General features: G+C 37.2%; 2 protein-coding genes across 2 annotated transcripts; both read right to left on the bottom strand.

Annotated features, from left to right (window-relative positions):
* Positions 1 to 2,721: 2,721 nt before the first annotated feature.
* On the bottom strand, positions 2,722 to 14,527 carry LOC113678522 (complex I assembly factor ACAD9, mitochondrial). The gene is made up of 20 exons (XM_089206181.1): positions 14,247 to 14,527; positions 13,018 to 13,114; positions 12,751 to 12,852; positions 12,290 to 12,393; positions 11,669 to 11,769; positions 11,340 to 11,418; positions 10,548 to 10,619; positions 9,955 to 10,057; positions 9,521 to 9,594; positions 8,525 to 8,600; positions 7,866 to 7,936; positions 7,101 to 7,217; positions 6,806 to 6,863; positions 6,590 to 6,660; positions 6,198 to 6,277; positions 5,915 to 6,041; positions 5,498 to 5,575; positions 5,004 to 5,132; positions 4,268 to 4,340; positions 2,722 to 3,510 (listed from the first exon to the last, which is right to left on the bottom strand). The coding sequence occupies exons 1-20, from the start codon at positions 14,382 to 14,384 to the stop codon at positions 3,416 to 3,418; spliced, it is 1,845 nt and encodes a 614-aa protein (XP_089062307.1). The 5' UTR covers positions 14,385 to 14,527; the 3' UTR covers positions 2,722 to 3,415.
* Positions 14,528 to 15,807: 1,280 nt separating this feature from the next.
* LOC113678526 (large ribosomal subunit protein eL20) lies at positions 15,808 to 19,782 on the bottom strand. The gene is made up of 5 exons (XM_027195418.2): positions 19,743 to 19,782; positions 19,200 to 19,379; positions 17,355 to 17,484; positions 16,622 to 16,731; positions 15,808 to 15,988 (listed from the first exon to the last, which is right to left on the bottom strand). Exons 1-5 carry the CDS (start codon positions 19,758 to 19,760, stop codon positions 15,896 to 15,898), a joined length of 531 nt encoding a protein of 176 aa, XP_027051219.1. The 5' UTR covers positions 19,761 to 19,782; the 3' UTR covers positions 15,808 to 15,895.
* Between the last annotated feature and the right edge of the window lie 521 nt (positions 19,783 to 20,303).

Raw genomic sequence — 20,303 nt, 5'->3', positions numbered from 1 at the left:
CTCAAAGCGAGGAAGTGAATTTTCCTGATTTATATGCTCAAATTAGGGCTGGCGTTCGAAAACGAATCACCGATCGCTCAAGATCTGCTTAACAATATGTATCACGACAAAACTACTCCAAAAATGGTGGCCGGTCGAAAGTTATTCACTAACCGAGTAACTGGTTCTATTGCAGGCATTTCCTCCTCTAAGATAACTCAAAAGACATTCGGCGAAAGAGAAATATCTCGCAACAGTACTGAAGATTTCTAGAAGGCCACCATTTTTGCTACTGTTCTACAATAATAAAGTTCTTATCTTGGCAGTGTCCTCTTTTTATGTCCAGCGATTCCAGTGTCCCCTCTTGACCAGATTCTTTATTCTTCTATACTCCTCAAGAAATTTCTCTTCCTGTAAATAGGAATGAAGCGATATGATCAGGAAACGTTGAACACTACATATGATCTGGAGAGTTGAGTAATAGGTATTATGCTCATTTTATTTGTACAGTTCCGTACAATTCCTTGAGGAAGGGATTTGAAGACAGACTTGACGAATCCACGTGTCGCGAAACTACAGAATTTCATTCCCTTCTAATAAAGCACTTAAAAATCAGCGTTCGGCCGCAAGGTAACTATGAATTTAAGCAAAATGTTTTCTCCAATCAATGATTTTGCTTCTACGGAGACTGACACCTTTACCAAGTCTAACTTCGTGTCGATGAAGAGCAGCTCGGATCAAACAACTGACACGTGTTCACTCGTTTTAGCAAAATGCTGGGACTTGCTCTACTTTCTGAAGGAGTTGAAGGCAATATCCTCCAAACGAATGCTCACCTTGTGCAGTAGTAACATAACACTGCTCTCCGATGCTTATCTTTTCAGGTCAACTGTCTTCTCCCTCCAAAGCGCATCTTTAATTTTTCTACGTTATGAGATAAGACGCATCTTCACTCCTCGAAGAAAAGCGTGGTTTGCCAAAAAATCTTCGATTTGGGATGAATATGGATTAATAAATCCAGCCAATGAGTGGTTAATACGTCAGAGATTTGGCGCAGAGTTTTGCATGCACGCTTAGCTGACTAATCAAGAATCAGGAACAGAAAAGGGCATTGTGTGCGATGAATTCCCCTGTGAACTAAGAAAACAAGAATAAACAATATTTGCATTATTGAAATCATTCTTTAACCACCTTTATTTAGATATTGCATTAATAAATGAACAAAACCAAAGAGAGACCTTGGAGGGAAAATATAGTAAAACTAAGTCATCGTTTTTCTCTTATGATGCAGAAGGGCAAGATTCAAGGAACGCAAAATGCACCAAATGAACCTTGTATTTTTTTAAGCAGGGAACATAAAAAGAACGCAAAAAAAATATGCGCTGATATTCTTGTAGGAAAATGTAAAGCTAGTGAATACAGGATGCTGCCACTATACAGAGCAGAGAGGAAGAAACATATCTAATACTTCCTGATGGCGTTTCCGGCCGTAAAGCGCATTTAGATTTTAATTAGTACTCTCAAAAGCGAATAATGAAAATAGCTTGAACAAAATGGTAATTCAAGGTCTCGAATATCGTGAGAGAGAGTGCACTGCAATTTTGGTTTGATCCCTGTGCAGTGATATCAGATCCAGCTTGCTTCTAGAGCAGGCGAAATTTTTGTTGCATTTTTCAGGCAGGCGAAAATAAGCGCGAAACGAACGCGAAAGGTGAGGTACACGCGAGGGTAATAGGTTTTCCTCTCGCGCGTGAAATGATTTTTACAAGTGAAACAGTTCAGACCACAAAGAACCGTAAAACGTAAATGAATGAAGAGATTTACACCAGGGGGCTTAGGAGGGGTCCTGAAGTACCTTTGACTAAGAGACGATTCGTTTTTGATTTCTGATTACCTTTTTTATCATTAACAAACAAATTTTATATCTTAATGGAATCTGATTTGAATGGAGGCTTGGGGAAGAGGAAAAACCGATCCCCTGAAAGCAGGGTTAAGGAGGGGGGCTGGTGTCGGGTCGCGCTAGAGAAAGAGGCGTGGCTCTTAAGGCCCGACTTCAGTCTCCCTCGATTTTTCACTCTGCCGCTTCCGTCGCGCCGTTTACTAATTCGGTCTTTTTTTACTAATTGAATGACTGGGTTAGAAATTATAGTGGTTAAAAATATATTTACTTGAGTTGTGGTGTGGGGAAAAGTGGGAGGTTTCTGAACAATCAGAACAATAAATGAACAATCACGCAATAAATGATACCGTACCGTGAGAGGAAGAACACGAAAAGATGCTTAGGAGACAGATAGGAGGTGCATTTGGAAGGGTTTATCTTTTAACCCCCTGGAGTGACTGGCACCTAATTAATTTCTCCTTACAGTATTATCCCTGAATCAAAGATGATAGTCATGAAAATAGAGGAAATGATCACCAATTAAGGAAGCTTCTGATTTTTCAACAAATTCTTCTTCTCAGTATCATAGGAAATGTATTGAGAACGATAAGGAGAATACGCGTACTGATCTTAAGGGGTAAAAAGTTAGCAAACCGCTCTCTCGAGTCCAGTCCTCTCCGAGAACAGACAACAGGAAGGGAGCGTGCACTCATTCCCGAAGGGCGTTGGTATAATTTTTCAGTTATTTGGAAAAGAAGGTAAAGATGGTTTCTCATGAGGGACAAATATTTCTCCAAATATACATATCTACACCAATCCATTAATTAATGTCAAAATAATAAAGATATTCAGGTAGCTGTAAGAAGTCTGCAACTTTATTTCGATTGCTCATGTTATCTTGTATGAAGATAACATGCAGTAACGTTGCTTAGAATAGTAAGAGTTGGTAACAAAAAAAATAAATTTTGAAAGTAAAAATAGAACAAATAAAACAATTTAAAACGTGGTCGATTGCTGTGAAATTTAACATAAAGTTAATTTCTTGCCTGTGACACCTTAACCCTTTGTCTCCTAGAAGTGATCAACATGTTACTTCTTCTTACAGTATCCATGTATTATTCTGCGAACAGGTAATGAGAAAACTCAAACTTATCAGGTACAATTCGTAATTTTGATCTACCTCTAAATTCTCGAAACTGATTCACAAGGAAATGTGTAGCAGCTAGAGAGGAGAATTAACAATCAGATCTTGGGAGTTTAAGGATTATGATGTAAAAAAGTATTTTAAGGGAGCAGAAATAACATTCAATTCATTGACAAAGAGTTCCCCATCATACCTGAAAAATATTAGCTCGGCAGCAGGACTAACGAAAAGAAATTTATATCTTAGTGAAATGATGATCATTTCTTATTACTGTGCCCTCGAGTTCGAATTTATTTTCATAGGCCTGCAATGGGTCTTTTTCGTTTGTCTTCGAGTTTATCTTCGTTCCGGTTTAAAACTTTCATTTAATTTATTTACATAATTATTTACATCTCGGATAAATTATAGGGTCTTCAGACAGTTAGAGCATGTGGTGTCACAGTACCACCACTTTTGAAAATTTCCTCCGCAATCTTCTTAAGTTGTTCGTCTCCATTACTCTTCGTGCCTGCAAGATTAAAAGGGAAGAGAGTTCAAATAAATCTTGATATATAAATGCGATCAATACTTCGGGTGATTGTCGGCAATCGTTGGAAAGTCCTGAGGATTTCCGAAAATCTCTGCGAATATTTGCAACGACGACGTTGCACTATCGTTGGTTGTTTTCGAATCTTGTTCGGGAACCTAGGATAACTTTGATTCTCGCGTGATCAACGACTCTTTCATTCTCCATCGAGAAACAAAGAAATAAATGTCCCGTGACCAAAAAAAGGCTCGAATTTAAGAATTCTTTGCACAGGGAGAATGACACTTTTTGGCAATCAGTTGAGTTGCTATATCACGTTAGGTTTTTTAGGCGTATCATAAAAGTGCTATTAAATTTTTTCAGTTTCCTGGCTTTCAGTCCGTGTGAATGATCTCCTTTTTCGACCATCTTCGCTACATTTGGTCAACTATCTTCTCCCTTCTTTGCTGTTTTGCTTTCATCTGAGAATTACTGAGATAGGGCGCGCTTCAAGGACGGTTACCAAGGAGAATTGTCAATTGAGGCTTCCTTCGATCGATGGTAATTAAGGATCAATGTCAGTATCTGAACAACTACACACCTACCCCTCCCCTAACCCAACATTATCCCTGACATGTAATAATGACATTTATCCGTAATTTCTGTCAAGAAAATTTATGAAGATTACGCTAATTTATCCGCTACATTTAAATTAGTGTCATGTGTTTTCCAAAGTTTAGATATTGATTCTCTCTCTCACCTGATTTGACTTCTTTGAGGAGGGTGTTGTTGGCATGATATTTTTCTTTGCATATTGTATCTACGAGAAGTGCCTGCCGGAGGAATACACACAGGGCATGAAGTTAAACATGGAACTACGTTTCATTGCAAGGCACAGGCAGTCGTTGAATAAGATGGTGGTTGTGTCTTTCAGCCAGCTGGGATCTCGATTAGTCGGTCATTGGGTAATATAAGTCAGTCAGTCAGTCAGTTAGTTTAATGGACAGACACTGATGCAGTCGAGGAAACAGGGATTTGAACACTCAGTTTGTCACATACACACACAATCAGTAAGCCAGCCTTTAATTTATTCAGTAAGTTAGTAACACGAGCGTTTGGTCAGTCGGTCGGTGGTCGATTGATCGGACAGTAGGTAAGTCAGTCAGTCATTCAGTCAGTCAAAGGGTCTGTCTGTCAGTCAGACAAAGAGTCAGTCAATCAATCAGTCCGTCTGGCTGTCTGTCAGTTGATCAGTCAGCTGCTCAGTAAGCTAGTGAGTCAGTCATTTAGTCAGCCAGTGAGTCAGTCATTTCAGCAATAATTTAGTCATTCTGGTCCGTCCCTCAGTAACAGGACATTGACTCGACAGTTGTTAGGTCAATTGTCTGAAATTTACTCAATCCTGATCAAACGTGGTAAGTCCGTTAGTCTGTCAGTCAGTCCGTTAGACGGTCAGAATTCTGTCCGTCCGACATAAATGTACAACTGCTATGTACCTCGTGACTGGCGCTCGGTGAGCCCCGGTTGATAGACCTAGTTGCCCTAGAAATTACAGCCGTCATACCATACAAGTTAATGGCTACATCTGCCATTCTTTTCAGCAGAAATTGCTCCTCGATGATATTCTAAAAAATATAATAAATAAACAAACAAGGTGTCGTTAACCGAAAAAAAATTACTAAGGGAAACTTGGTGTTCAACAAGTCTGCGAATCTTTAAAGGAAGTACGCTGGATGCAGAAATCTTACTTGAAAATTATGCGGTCACAAAATATGGAAAAATATGGCTTTAGGAAGCACTGATGAATTTAGTCGAAAGAACCAATCAGAAGCGGACCTACACCTGACGTGCTTGATTTCTCGCGCGCTTTACCGATATGAGTTATGATTGGTTTACTTTGAGTGTTACGCGCGCGCAATCATTCTGTACAAATTGACAATAATCGTGATGATAGGGCAGAGAGATTAACCTTCTTCCTAATATAAATTACCTTTCCAAATTTGGAAAGCAAGTTTTCGGATATCCTTCCAAAGTCAGCGATATTCTCCTCCAATTTTTTGACGCTGTCCTGTAAAATGTAGAATAAAATATGACGTAGTCACCGACGGAGAAAATTCAGCAACTACAAATAGTGATAACATTCTAAACGCAGCGTCAAGTAATTTTAGGCATTTGAAAAAAGAAACAAAACCTCCCTTCCCCTTAAAAAATATCTTCCACCATCCTGCTGCAAAAACGAGAGCCACTGGGTCCGTAGTCTAATGGTGAACGCCGATTACTTTCGCCACTATAATCTACCTGCGCGCTCAAGTTTTCAAGAACACTGGACCTGCTCACATAGAGTCTGTCGTTGGTTAGGTCACTGCACTTCCACTTATCTCGAATACAAAATATACTTGTGCCTTACCGCCAATTGTGGGTGTGAAACATTGGCAATTCCCTGCAGGTTTCTTTTTAGTCCTAAGGCATAGAGAGCTCTCTTTTTCAAGAAGTCCGTCATGAATTCAACGTTTCCAAAAGGGTTCTTTAGGTATCTGGTAAAACAGTCAAAATGATAGTTAGGAGCACAACTAAGGGAAAATTCCTAAACCCTTTACCTCCCAAGAGCGACCAAGAGATAATTTCTCCTTACAATATCAATACAATGATCAATGTACGGTCACTTCCACGTTCCTTAAGTAACAACTCACTTTAATACTTCCTGCAAGTGTTTTCCAGCATGCTGCATTCCTGCAAGAGCTATGTACATTCTGAGGATTTCGTTTGTTCCCTGTTAACCATAAGAAAAATGGAAAGGCAGGTAAGAATTTAAGAATTTTAACGAGTTTCTGTTCATTTACGATATTTGTTTCCTCATTTACAGTGTCCCCAATTAGCACAGCAGTGCTAAATACGCTGACACTTAAATAAAGTTATTATTATTATTATTATTATTATTATTATTATTATTATTATTATTATTTAAGTGGGGGGTGTCCGGTTTTATAAATAAACATTCACCAATAAAAACGAAAAATAAATGCTTTCCCTAAAAAAATCCTCTTTACAGAGTCTCAAAATTCACCCATAACATATTGCTAACCTCAAATATCAACAAGATTCTTGAGTCCCTCATGACTCTTTCATAGGGATATTCTTTCATATACCCAAGGCCTGAGGGGGAAAAAATAAGATCATCATGGGCATGAGTAGCCATTCTCTCTCGAACCAAATTGGACACCACTTATTCCTATTACCATTATTAATCACGTCAACACGATGTAAAATTGCACTTAAATACTTAATATATGATATGCACCTCCTAAGATCTGCAATGCTTCATTAACCCCTGTCCAGAGACCCTCTGAACCATACACCTGCAAAGTGAGATGACAAAAAAAGTGAAAAAGATACCTGGGTATAATACATGTAAATGGTATAGACCCAGGAGGAATATAGCTGACTGTTTGTAATAATCATCAGATGAGAGGGTAGCCACTGTCAAATAATAACTTTCTTGCCTCTGACTATCCTCAACAATTCTTACATGATGAATAAAGGGGGTTAGTTTCTAAAGAAACTATGGTTCTGTTGAATCTGGGTTTATAACAAACCTTGCACATGGCAGCCTCCACAGATGCATCTTCCTCTCCACTGTCCAACATCCCAGTTGTCAGGTATGCCATGGATTCAATTGTATATTGTTTCAACGCCATACGTGCAAACTTTTCCTGATTAAAGTAATTTATGAAGAACAACCTTCAGCCTTTCAACAAAAGAAATCTGGGACTGCATTGGTTTTTATCTACTTCACTCTGTGTTAGTAAGAATAGTTGACTAGTTAGGAAAGCTGGAAAAAATCAAACATGAAAAAATGCTTTTGCAGTTTATGTTGGAGCTCCCTGACTGAGCTGTCTTTTATTTTTGTGTTCACAAATTGTGACTGAAAAACTCGATGGGAAGTTTTTCTTATTGAGTTATTTCAAAGTGGTTGGAACGCTAATGAAAGTTCTACAAGATCAGGTCCAAAAACCTAACAAAACCATATATAATAAAGGAATCTCTTGCTCTGATAGACCTTCAACCCCTATTATCTTATACTAAAAATTGTGTATGCAAAGAAAGAAAAATAACTGATTTCCTTCACACACTTGCATTTCTAAGTCCTAAGAAATAAAATCAAAGTGGATGACCAATTGATCTGGACCAAAGCACTAAAACTGAATGTGCAGGTCCCCAATTAGACACTATTTCATAACATGCTTTTGCAGAATTTATAAATAATAAATTCTTGAATATCAGTGGTGAGACTTTCAGAAATCCAGTTTGGGTTGGGGTGAGATCTCAAATAGCTACAATGATTGAATCTCTATAAACACCTGAATCTGTCCAAATTCTGACAAAGTCCTGTTGAATTGTTTTCTTGTTGTGGCATGTTCTGCAGCTGCACCTGAAATCAAAACAGTAACAAATTGAGATGTGATGCTTTCATTGTACAAATAAAGTTCTGAAGGCACTAACTGTACTAAAAAGTGAGGAACATTGTAGAAGTTGAGGGTTTGCTCTGAAGTGAGTGCAGGTGTAAAGACGCTGGTAAGCCATAAGAGATTAGAGAATCTGCCTCAAGGAATTTTTGGACTGAAGGTCTGCATAATCTCCTTGCCAATCGGACTTAAATATCAGTCAAGAAAAACAACAATGAACCTCTGTTGATTAGAGAGCCAAAAACAAATCCCATGTGGGGGGGCCAGTCAATTTAGGAGTTTTGATGGGGTGGAGGGACCTAAACTTAAATTCCAAAACAAACCTTTACTCTTTTTTTTTTTTTTTTTTAAATAAGAACCTTTTAAAAGATAGGTACCAGTAAATTAAAAATACTTTGAGTTGAGTAATGATACCCAATCCTGTTGCTGGAAGAACTTTGGTTTCAGGCCAGTAGGAAAATAAATCACATGTCTGAAGATAGACAAGACGGGGAGGGGGGTGGAGATGGGATCCACGCCCTTCCCCTGAATCTGCCCCTAGTGTTTAAAATTACCTATCAGCCCTCTCAGTCCACCTGCAGCGCATGCTCCAATACCAAACCTGCCACTGTTCAAGACATTCATAGCAACCTTAACAGAAACAAAAAATGGACCATCTTATAATATTATTTCAATATCTGTAAATATCATTGGTGTATTTTTTGTTTACTTTATACCAAATGTATATTCTAATTAGTTCTGCAATATTGCCGAAAGCAGGAGTTTTTAGCAAGTTGTATATAATATCTTTTATATCACCTGATTATTATATCATCACTGGGATCATCAGCAAATTGATTATTTCCACAGTAATAGGAAAAAAAATTATCAAGTCTACTCTTGAGCCCAGTGGTCTATCCAGCTGGAGCTTATCTCAGATCCTTTACCATGAAGTAACTATCCCCCCCCCCAACTCCTAGATGGGATGCCAATCTACGGCAAGGTTTCCACTTGAATTTATTTGCACAAGATCATCATTATAACAACACTACATACTGCAACACAATTAATATAATCCTGAGTGGGAAGTCTCGGAAGCCTTTTTAGGCTTATCTATAATCTAAACACAGTGGAGAGATTTAGCACCATGACTGTTGAGTGTCTTGCCTTGGCCCTTTTAAACCCCACATGTGACCAGAATCTAACTTCTCCTTACAGCGAGACTGCTGAATCATTCACTAAGGTCATGAGAATAACAGAAATGATGGCCCATCTAGCAAGCTCTGATTGTTAAACCAATTCTCCTTGCCAGTACCAAAGCAATGGTGTAGGGTAGAGTATGGAGAATATGGATTCTGACGCTAGGGTGTTAAGGGTTAATTAGCACACAACAAAATCACCTGACCAGTGCTCAAATCTGGACATCTGAACCTACACGTGTAGAGAGAGTCCAGTGCACTAACTCAGGTCACTCCTGCCACTTCTTCCTCCTCATAGTATGAGAAAAGCAGGATAAACTCCAATTTTGTTTTTCTAAATTTATGCACAAAACAAAAGATTCATAACTCTACCTTAAATCCTCCACCGACAGTTCCAAGAACATTTTCAATAGGAATTGGAGTGTTGTCAAAATGAAGTTCACATGCTAAAGAAAAAAAGGAAGAATAAAACTCATATTTTGGAAAATCTAGCCTGAAAGATTCACTTTAGGTGTAACAGTACTCTAACAGGTGGTAGTACTTTAACCCTTTAACTCCCAAGATCTCATTAGTAATTCTCCTTACTGTCTGCCATATAGTTCTTGTAATGTTAGTTTGGAGAATTTTGTATTGGATCAACTGATAATCGCCTAATTAATATTTTTCTTTGTTCTCATCACTTGTTTGCTTAATTTTGTATTGATATTGTAAGGAGAAATTCTGTCTTGGTCACTCATGGGAGTCAAAGAGTTAACTGTAATTTGCTCACCATATTAATTACTATTACAACATTTTTGTTAACTTACTATTTGAGCCTCTAATTCCAAGTTTATCCTCTGGTTTTCCACTTGTCACACCTCCAAAAGCCCTTTCCACAATAAAAGCAGTTATTTTATCTTGCTGTTCACCCTGTATGTTGCAAAAAAATATATTGACAGTCATCACACACACTGAAGGAAATAGGTACAATTAAAATTTTTAAACTGCATATACGGAGTCAAATGCTTAGTGTGCTAGACTGTGGGTTAAAATCACCCTTAACCCTTTACATGCTAGCATCAGTATGCATATTCCCCATACTGTTTATCTGTACATTTCCTAACATGCTGACGAGGATAATTTCTTTAACAATCAAGAGCCTCTTTCGTTAGAGATCATTGCCTTGATTCTAATGATCATAAATGAATAATTCATCAGCATCACTGAAAGGAGAAACTAGATGTTGATCACTCTTAGGGTTTAAAGGGTTGAAAAGGGCATCTAATTCAGGAAGGGAGGCTGAAGATTTAAAAAGCCTTACCACCCTACACTTAGCACTCACACTTAATATGGGTTAGGAGAGGTGAGGTAAGGACAAAATGATGTGCAAAAGGTATCATATCTTACAAAATATATTGACCTTGTCATTGGTATGAGTAGTCCTAGCAAAGACAGTCATAACATCAGCCCATCCTCCATTAGAGATCCAAATCTAGAATTCAAGAAGGACAGGCAAAATAAGTGTAAGAATATTATGAAGTACATGATACACATGAATCATACACTGTATTCATAAATGGCCAACTCCCAGAACAGTCTAGATTCGAGTACATGAAAACTAGGTTTGAAAGGCCAGTGTCATGTTTACTTCAAGAGTGTCTAGACGTGGAAAGCTTCTTGGATGCACCATTGGATGAGAAGAAACCCACATTATTTTCAGTTTTTTTTTCTGTATTTCTCAGAAAAATTCCACAAAGGCAAAGGAAACATCAGGTAGTTGGTTGACAGTGTTTTCAGAAACCCTAAAAAATGCCAATATATTGCTGCACTTTGCTACTACATTGCATAAAAAAGGAACATGTTTTCAGTGGAACCTCAAGAAGCTGTTTTTTATTGTTTAAATTCAACAGTATCTCAAGCCATAAATAAAACTTTATTAACTCTTTACACACCAACACCAGTATGCATATTCTCTATACTGTTCTCTATACATTTCCTTAAGTGCTGGATGGGAGAATTTGTTTAATAATCAACAACTTTTGTAGTCGATGATCATTCCTTTTATTCTGGTGACCTTAATATCTGATTCAGGGGTGAAATTATGAGGGAGAAATTACATGCTAGTTGCTATAAGTCCAGTTTCACAGTTAAGTCAAATTCAAAAAAGCATAATTATTTGGCACCTCTCAATGATCTTATAAAAATCACAAACCTTTGAACCATTGAGAAGAAAGTGTTTGCCATCTTCACTTAAAGTTGCTTTGGTCTGGATTGATGCTGCATCACTTCCACTACATGGGAAAAATAATATATAAATTATTACAAAAGAACAGGATTGTCCACTTTCTTTAAAGTTACCTCTGAAAATCTAATCATGAGTCTAACACACATTTTACAGCTTTATTTAGGTATTTACTAGTGCACCATTCCTGCACCAAAGTGCCACTTAAATTACTTTCTGCCTAGGGAGTAAAGATGCAGACCCCACTTTAAAATAAAGGTTTGAAAAAAACCTGAGCAATGAGTGCTTTGTTCATGTACCTTGAGGGTTCTGTGAGACAAAATGCAGCCATGTGTTCACCAGAAGCTAGTCTTGGTAAATATTTCTGCTTTTGCTCCTCAGTCCCAAGAAGAAGAATTCCCTGTCACATCAATATTGGAAACAAATCAATATGCAGCCATGCAAATATATGAATATATGAATTTTCATATATCTAAAATCTTTAAATCAATACATTTTTAGATGCTACCAGCTAGTCCAAATTTTCCCTGAGTTGAGGTTTTTGCATTATTCTTGATCACAAGTTTGTTTGCTGATGTATTGATCTTGTAAGGAGAAATCAGTCTTTGGTCTTTGCTCTGCTGGTCTATTTCCTCAGCTTCCTTTAACTGAGCTTGCTCATATCCATTAAGTTAATATACTCCTTGAGAGAAAGTCAAGCTTCCCACTTGTTAGCACAACAGGTTTTTCTCCTCACTCACAGCCTGGATATGCATCTCAAAGTGTTACAGTTGCAAGAATTTGGTCAAATATTACCCTGAGTTGAGATTTTTCATAATTATCATCACATGTCTGTTTGATAGTGTATTGATCCTGTACAGAGAAATTATACTTTGGTCTTTCCTAAAAGAATGAAAGGGTGCTCAAGTAAAGTAACTGACCTTCAGACCGATTGACTGATGTGCCATCAATGTCACAGCAATACTTGCATCAGAGAAAGCTTCACAAACACGGGCATAGTTTGTGTTCAGAAGACCAAGGCCACCTGAGAGGATTTGAAAATACTTTTAGAGAAAATATTTTTAACTATGTGTGAGAGAAACACATCAATCTAAATTCTAAAACAGAGGAATACCAGCCGAAATTCAGCTGGTATTCACCTACATCATTCAACCCTTTAAATCCCGGAAGTGATTAACTTGCAACTTCTCCCTATAATATCTGTACATTATCCAGCCACCAGGTAATGAGAATACTAAAACTTATCAGCAAGAAGTTGTTACCTTGATCTAACACCAAATTCCCATAACTTATTTACAAGGAATTGTGTGCTAGTTAGAGGGGAGAATCAGATCTTGGGAGTGAAAGGGTTAACTAAATTGATAATAACAAAATGTCTTACCATACTCTTCAGGGATAAGAAGACCAAACAAACCAAGTTCTTTAAGTCCTCCCATAACTTCTTCAGGAATTTTAGCTGTTTTGTCAATATGAGCAGAGTCAACTGTAAATAAATAAAAAATAAGCAGTGATTTATCACGTCAACAAAATAATCCCCATACTCCATTGATGTGTAATACAGTTTAAGGAAGACCCAAAGCATCTGAATGCTGGACCATCTTTATTCAAAGTTGATTCGAACAATTCCCTTATTTTTCACTATAATTACCTTTCTCTACAAAATACTTTTCAACAGGTTCAACAAGCATGTTGAGTGTTTCTCGCTGTTCTTCATTCAATGGATCTGGATATGGGAAAACTTTCTCCTATGAAGAGAACAAAAAAATGTAATCATGAGCTCAAATGCCTTAACCCTTTAACTCCCATGAGTGACCAAGACAGAATTTCTCCTTACAATATCAATACAATATCAAGCAGACAAGTGATGAGAATAAAGAAAAATATCAATAAGGGGATTATAAGTTGATCAAATACTAAATTCTCCAAACTAACATCACAAGAACTGTATGGCAGACAGTAAGGAGAATTACTAATAAGATCTTAGGAGTTAAAGGGTTAAGACTTATTTCATTCAAGCACTTTTTCTTCTTACATTTATTCCTTAATCCTTTAACTCCCAGATCATATTTGTAATTCTCCTTACTGTCAACCATACAATTCTTATAATGCTGGTTCAGAGAAGTTACTGTTAGTATTGGATCAAGTAATTATCCCAAATTGATATTATTATTTAGTCTCATCATGTCACTTATCTGGTTGATATTGTATTGATACTGTAAGGAGAAATTCTGTCTTGGTCACTCATGGGAGTTAAAGGGTTAATTAATATATATTTCTCCTTTCATTCACTCATTCATCCATGCGTTTCCTCCTCTTCATTTCCTCCAGCCCATTCCACCCCCGAACACACCTACCACCCATCCCTCCCTCTTACAAAACAATGCAATCGTAAAAGGTCTTCCACATGTGTTTTCTTCAACATAAAAAAAGAGAAAAAAGAAAATAAAAATTTGTTACCTCAGGCATATAAAAACAATTCAATTCAAAGACTTTGAAACAACCGTGAAAGAACTTTCTCGTGACGTCAAATCCTTGCGTGAGTATATGTCTGACTCGAATCAACGAACATCACCAAGTAGAGTTTTGTTTTAATTTTTTTAGTCATTGTTTGGAACCTGTTTTTTCCTAGGCTGATACAGGATCTCTCTTAAATTCATGCAAATCGATGGACTATCTCGTGGGAATCAGTTGATATTTGTGAAAAGTAAAGGCCGGCCGATTACATAATTTTAGGATTTTTCTCAATCTGACCAGTTTCTTCCGAGGCAAAATGTAGGTCTCTTCTTGGATCTATAGCGTGCTTTTACAATCTACAACAGCAAAACAACACTCGAGGAATTAAACGATCTTCATGAAACCACATACTATATATTTTACCTTATTACAACGTCCCAGAAACAGATCTTTGGCAAAAGTTGAAGTTGGTTTCGAAGTGTGAAGAAAACGTCGGAGTAATGACACGTTTACAGGTTTAAAGGCACTCAAAACATGCCTCCCCGCTCTTAACGACATCATACTTGCCAGAGTTTCCTTTCCTATCGTGACTTTGTATAAAAAATATTCAAGTTGTCATTTCAGCGCGTTAAAATACCCTTCTTTGGTCACCTTGAACGGCCTTCGATAAAACCTTTGTACCCGCCCCAGTCTTTCCCTTCTCCGCCTGGCTGCGCACTAAAGTTCCGGGTTGATTCGTCGGAATCGCTTTCCCTTCTTCGGACAAAAGTGTAGTTGAGAGTCAATATTTCGATAGGCAAACTTGAAGATTTTGGAGAAAATTCAAGGTGGATCATTTCACTTGTTCCCAGCCTTAAAATGACAAAGTATTTGTTAAGTCATAGTCAAGAGTACTTCGTAAAAATAATAATTAGCTAATTAATTAATTAATTGATTGAGGTGTGGATGGATATTTATGTCGTTTTACCTTAAAAGCTGAACACCTAAAGAACCAAACTAGCTACAGTATTCGCTCTTCTACGGAGGAAATCGTCCAAAAGTTGCAATTGAGCAAAAAGCTACTCATGAGAACTTAAACCTCAAAATATTTAGCAAAAGGTCTTCACATCATCATCTGTGATCTGTGCTAATCTGGCTTCAGATGGAGGTTAGTAATTTCTCAGGGCTTCCAGAAAGGAGGTATCGTAGCTTGCAGAGCAGGCGTAATTTTGATGGGCAAGTCCTCAGTATTTTCTTAGTGGAAATTATGGCTGCTGCCATGTTTACAGCAGCAGAAAGCTGAGGAGAGAAAGAAATTTGTACAAGGGTGGGCGACAGTGAATAAAACAGAGAGGGAAGGGAGTGGGGCTCCATGGAGAGGAAGACAGGGTACTTAGTTCAGACTTATGGAGGGCTAACATTCAATCTATCCCTTTGCTTCTGATTTGTAGACCAGATTTAAAGAATGTTTACAATATCTATTTCAAGACTGAGAGCCTATGATATTCAAAATGAAAACTATCAACGGCTTTCAAATATATAAATATTTGTAAGTAAATTCTGCACTAAACTTTTATCTGATATATACCACCAATGCTTTAGAGTATTTGTTGCAGGGAGGAAGTTAAGGCAGACTATAAAAATCTTGATGTCTAAACAAAGAGGGTTACCAATGAGTGGACATGTTAGAGATGGGACTTCACCCTTTGCATTCAGTTTCTCCCTAGAATATCACCCCTAAATCAAACATTGGTGTCATGAGAATAAAGGAAATGATCACAATGTTAAGATTGACGCTCTTGATTTTTAACTAAATTCTTCTTGTCAGCACCTTGGGAAATGTAAAGAGAACAGTAGGGAGAAAATGGATACTGATGTCAGGTGTAAAGGGTTAAAGGGTTATTTGCTGCATCAACCATGAGAAAAAAGGGAGAAATGTGTAACAGTAGAGGGTGTTAAGAGATGGGAAACATAAGTATCAAAGAAAATACACACACAAAACAAGTATTGTATGATGACTATCAATTTTATTGTAACTTCCCAGTGTCACTTTTCATTGTTTCAACAGGATTTTCATCGTTTTCAACTGGCTTTCAATAGAATGTGTTGGGTCGCTTAGCCACAAACTTGGACTTGTAGTGAGACTTGATGATACGATGAGGGAGAGGAAACTTGATCTTGGAGTTCTGAAAAAAAAGCAGAGGGGAATCAAAATAATAATATATAAATTTTAAAAAAATAGCAATACTTGAGGCAACATAAAAGACAAATAGAGGAGAAACCAGATTTCAAACAAACACATTCAAACAATTTTCTGACTTTCCACAACCTCTGCACAGACTTTCTTGATGTTTTCATGACTGATTTGCTTTACAATCAAGCAGTTGCTTTCATAATGATGTTAACACAAGCATTCCATCAAAGTGTTTCTTGCTTTGATGCCTTTAAAATAATCATTTTTATGATCTTTTATAATCTCCATTCACACTGATATGACTTCCTGCATTTTCCATGTCCCATACAAAACCTGCTTGGTCTGAGATCTTGTAAAAGCACAAAACATGAGCAACAAAGTTCCATGGTAAAATTAGTTGTTACAATTTCTCCTCACCAGAAATTTCTTCTGACACGATATCAATAACTTCAGTGTTCTCTGGATATTTTCTTGTAGAAAGCCATAAGAAAAACCCAAGCCGCAAAAGTTAAAATTTATTTCAGCTCAAGACTAGTATGTGCTTCACAAACAGAGCAAAAACACCAGCTGCCGGTACTCCTGGAGAACACAACTAGACTCTAGTGACATCTAATCAAACACTTACATGCAACTGCTTCATATGTGGTCTTCGGCACTTGCTGGCTGGGATTACATCAACTTTCATGATCTGAATGCTTGATCCGCGTGCACGATGACGGGCAGCCATGTCACGATCTGCATTTAAATAGGTTCAGTATTATTTTACTATAGTAAGTAAAGGTTATTATTATGGGTGTCCTAAATTTGTTAGTGATAATTCAGTAGACAATAATTGACCTCTCCAAACCAAATCAAAGTGTTCATGGTTTAATGAATTTCACAATATATTTGCTGGAGCATTACTGATAGGTTGCCTTATTAATCAGTTTTACATTAAAAGTTAACTTACATGAAAGATGTTAATCAGTGAAGGACACAGGTACTGATATACTTGGAGAAAAAGAACTCTGAGTGCTCCAAATAAGAGTTGAACCTACAACCTTCCCATTGGTACTTTGACATTCATACTTTGTCAGTCCCTGAACAACATCTTCATTCACTTGAAAATCCCCAAGCTTAAAATTCATCATCTACATTTACATCATCAAGGTTCACTTAGTGTGTAATTTATCAGGAAAGCTTCATAGAGCTGGAAATTTTCACTACAGAAAAGTAATGATAGAGAAAGGTCATTACTTGTTAGAGATTCAAGAATTGTCCAATGGATACTTAAAATCCTCCAGCTAAATTTCAGTAGCCTCAGCCACTTTTTATTTCCCTGCAACATTTGATTTTACAACAACAAATTTCACACTCACAGCAAGAAGTAACTGCACTAGCCACTGTCAAGTCACGGTATTCCCTGTACATGTTGTGAGTTCCACTACGGGAGTCATAACGCAGCCAAACACCAAAATTCTTGATCCTCAGAGGTTTTTTCTCAAAAATCTGTTCAAATAAGGAAACAGATTTATGATTCGTCAACTGAAACTTAACCCTATTAACACCCTTTCTAGACTGTGGGCTTCCCATACATCTAAGCAGCTCCGAAAGCCACAAAACTCTGTGATAAATTTATCTGTCGAATCAGCACCCTTAATCCCCACATTATCAACAAATGCTTTTCATACAACTAATTTAAACTTGTACTTTCATGTTTCCATCCAATAGCATAACTCCATCTTTCTGTGTATAAACCACACAATTTTTAATTCCTATATTTGCTCTGATGAAGGACTAAGATTCAAAACATCACCCTCATAAACTCTTTTCTGTGGCCAATCTACGTTACCAACTCAGTTGAAAAACCCAAATTACCTTGTAATACCCCTCACTGATACAGCACTATTGTTTTTTAAGCAACTTGCTCCATTAAGTCAATAACCCTATAACAACCTAGATATGTGCCTTACTTTTCTTATTTTTTTAAGCTCTGAGAAATTTGCTCTAAGTCAAAGGATGTTTCATGAATACTACTACAATTTCCTCTTGTCACCTTTCCACATGATCATCTATTTATATTTGTCTGGAGAAAACACTAATCATTCACTTCTGGGAGTGTTAACCCTTTAACTCCCACATCTGATGGTCAATTCTCCCCTCCAGCTACTACATATTTCCTTTTAAATTAGTTTCAAGAATTTGGTGTTAGATCAAGACAACAATTTCTATTTGATAAGTCTGAGTATTCTCATGACCTGTTTGCTGGATAATGTATGGATATTGCAGGGAGAAGTTAGATGTTAATCACTTCTGGGAGTTAAAGGGTTAAAGCAACTGGTAAACAGTAGAGTTCATGTTAGAAACAGACAGGAATAATGACCATTTTGCTAAACTATACACTAAAAGATGATACTGTCATTCAGTAAGGAAGAAAAACAAATTCTGAAATTACAGGGTAATTCAGTATTATCAACTGAGTTGATAATATAAATTGGCCATGGTAAACAGTTTCTAAGCTGACATTTCAAGCTTAGATTAAGTATCATCAACTGAGTTGATAACGTTAATTGGCCATGGTAAATAGTTTCTAAGCTGATGTTTCAAGCATTAGCCTTCATCAGAAATGTCAAATGCTCAAAACGTCAGCTTTGAAACTCTTCACAGTGGCCAATTTACATTAGCAACACAGTTGATCATACTAAATTATGATCTGTTATACTCTCCCACCAACGCAGCACCACAGTTTATTCAGAAATTTACCCCCTATATTCTGAAATAATTATTTGTGTATAATTCAAACATTTAACAAGTAGATTCCATGTTGTTAAGTATCTGTTCAGTAAATAGTAGATCACAGATTATGTCCTGATGTGGTAAAGACAAAAAAAATGGTAAACAAGGAGCAGCCAAGTGTCTCAGTGATGTTCTCGCCACATTTTGATGTCTATCTGTGATCTATTACTAAAAAGACCTATGACAACATGGAAAATATTTGTTTTATATATTAAAGGAGCAAAAAGTTGCAAGTGTTGATATCATTTGTGCATCTGTCCACCAATATATCATAAGAGCCAATCAAAAAAAGGTTTATAATTCAGCTCACCATCATATTGAAAATATACACTTTTGCTGATTGAAACAGAGGCTTCTTAGAGTGGAAAGGCTAGAGCAGTAACACATATGAACATCCAACCAAGTATAGAGTTGAGGAGTACACATACCTCTCTGCAAGACACAACCTCGCCATTGGACTTCTTAATTTTCTTCAATTTGGCAACAAAGTACCAGTATTTAGATTTGGCGACAACATCGTCAGGAGCAAATATCCTCATTTTATAAAGGGGGGGAGAGGAGTTCTTCTCCGATGGCAGGCGCCTGCCGATGATCTCAAATTCCTTTAACTGTGACGAGACAGAAGAAATGACATAGGATATTTAAATGTTTAAGAGTTTGTCGAACGAACAGTTTTCCTGTACTTGGTTCAACTAAGTTCAAGGAATTGATTAGATTTTCGATTTACCGCGAGAACTTAATGGTTAAATGAAAGAGAAGCTAGAAAATAATTAAGATTGAAACGTGTCGCGATTTACAGACATAATATTTCCCTCAAATTTTTAGCGATCGTACACCTCCAAAACTTACTGCTTCGCCTGAAAATGACTTATTGTACATTCTTTAGAATAAATAGAGTTTAATCTTAGAGTCAGGGGTTGAACTTAATCGCCGTACATGATGCTTAGCCGGCAAAATTAACTCGTTATTACCTCTCCGCGGATTTTCATTTTGAACACGAGGGAAGAAGAGAAAGGGCTTCGCGATGCTGGGGGTAATATGTCGTCGCGCAATGCCTGATGGTTTTTCTGTACCAACCTCTTGCTGCTAGAAGAGCAGGGACGGTTGCGTTTTCAAAAGAGAGAGGAGTCTGGGATTAGGTTTATTAGACAAACGAGAAGAGCCCGAGCTGAGAGGTTGAATTTTTTTTCTTACAAACGAAGTACTTCTTAACTCTTGTCAAGGCGTGAGTAAGAGAGAAAGTCAGAGTTTCTCAGAAAGATTCGAACCTCAGACCTTGTTATTTTACGGTACCGATACACTCAGCGATGTTGTACCACAGAGTCTGAACACAGCGGTCAAATACTGCGCATGCACAAGAGTTTGAAACCAATAAGTGGGATTTCCAAACGCGCGTTTAGTGTAAAGTAAGGAAAAGAAGATTAAATTCCTAACGATTCCAATGCTCAAGGCAAATGGAAAAAGGATTTTGAAGAAAAAATAAATCTTGGCTTTATTTTGTTTATCAGATATCCCAACTGTTTTTAACGAGG

The sequence above is a fragment of the Pocillopora damicornis genome, chromosome 5 (genome assembly GCF_964200805.1).
Source record: "Pocillopora damicornis chromosome 5, jaPocDami1.2, whole genome shotgun sequence".
NCBI classification, from domain to species: domain Eukaryota; kingdom Metazoa; phylum Cnidaria; class Anthozoa; order Scleractinia; family Pocilloporidae; genus Pocillopora; species Pocillopora damicornis.
This window is presented reverse-complemented; position numbering and strand designations above follow the sequence as displayed.

Coding starts and splice junctions, on each gene's coding strand:
- LOC113678526 (XM_027195418.2), bottom strand. Junction 17,485..19,199: donor AGGTTGTGTCTTGCAGAGAG/GTATGTGTACTC, acceptor TTATTTGAACAG/ATTTTTGAGAAAAAACCTCT. Junction 16,732..17,354: donor TAGTGCAGTTACTTCTTGCT/GTGAGTGTGAAA, acceptor ATTTAAATGCAG/ATCGTGACATGGCTGCCCGT.
- LOC113678522 (XM_089206181.1), bottom strand. CDS start 14,384: ATGATGTCGTTAAGAGCGGGGAGGCATGTTTTGAGTGCCTTTAAACCT. Junction 10,058..10,547: donor CTACTCATACCAATGACAAG/GTCAATATATTT, acceptor TGCAACATACAG/GGTGAACAGCAAGATAAAAT. Junction 3,511..4,267: donor CCTCAAAGAAGTCAAATCAG/GTGAGAGAGAGA, acceptor TTAATCTTGCAG/GCACGAAGAGTAATGGAGAC.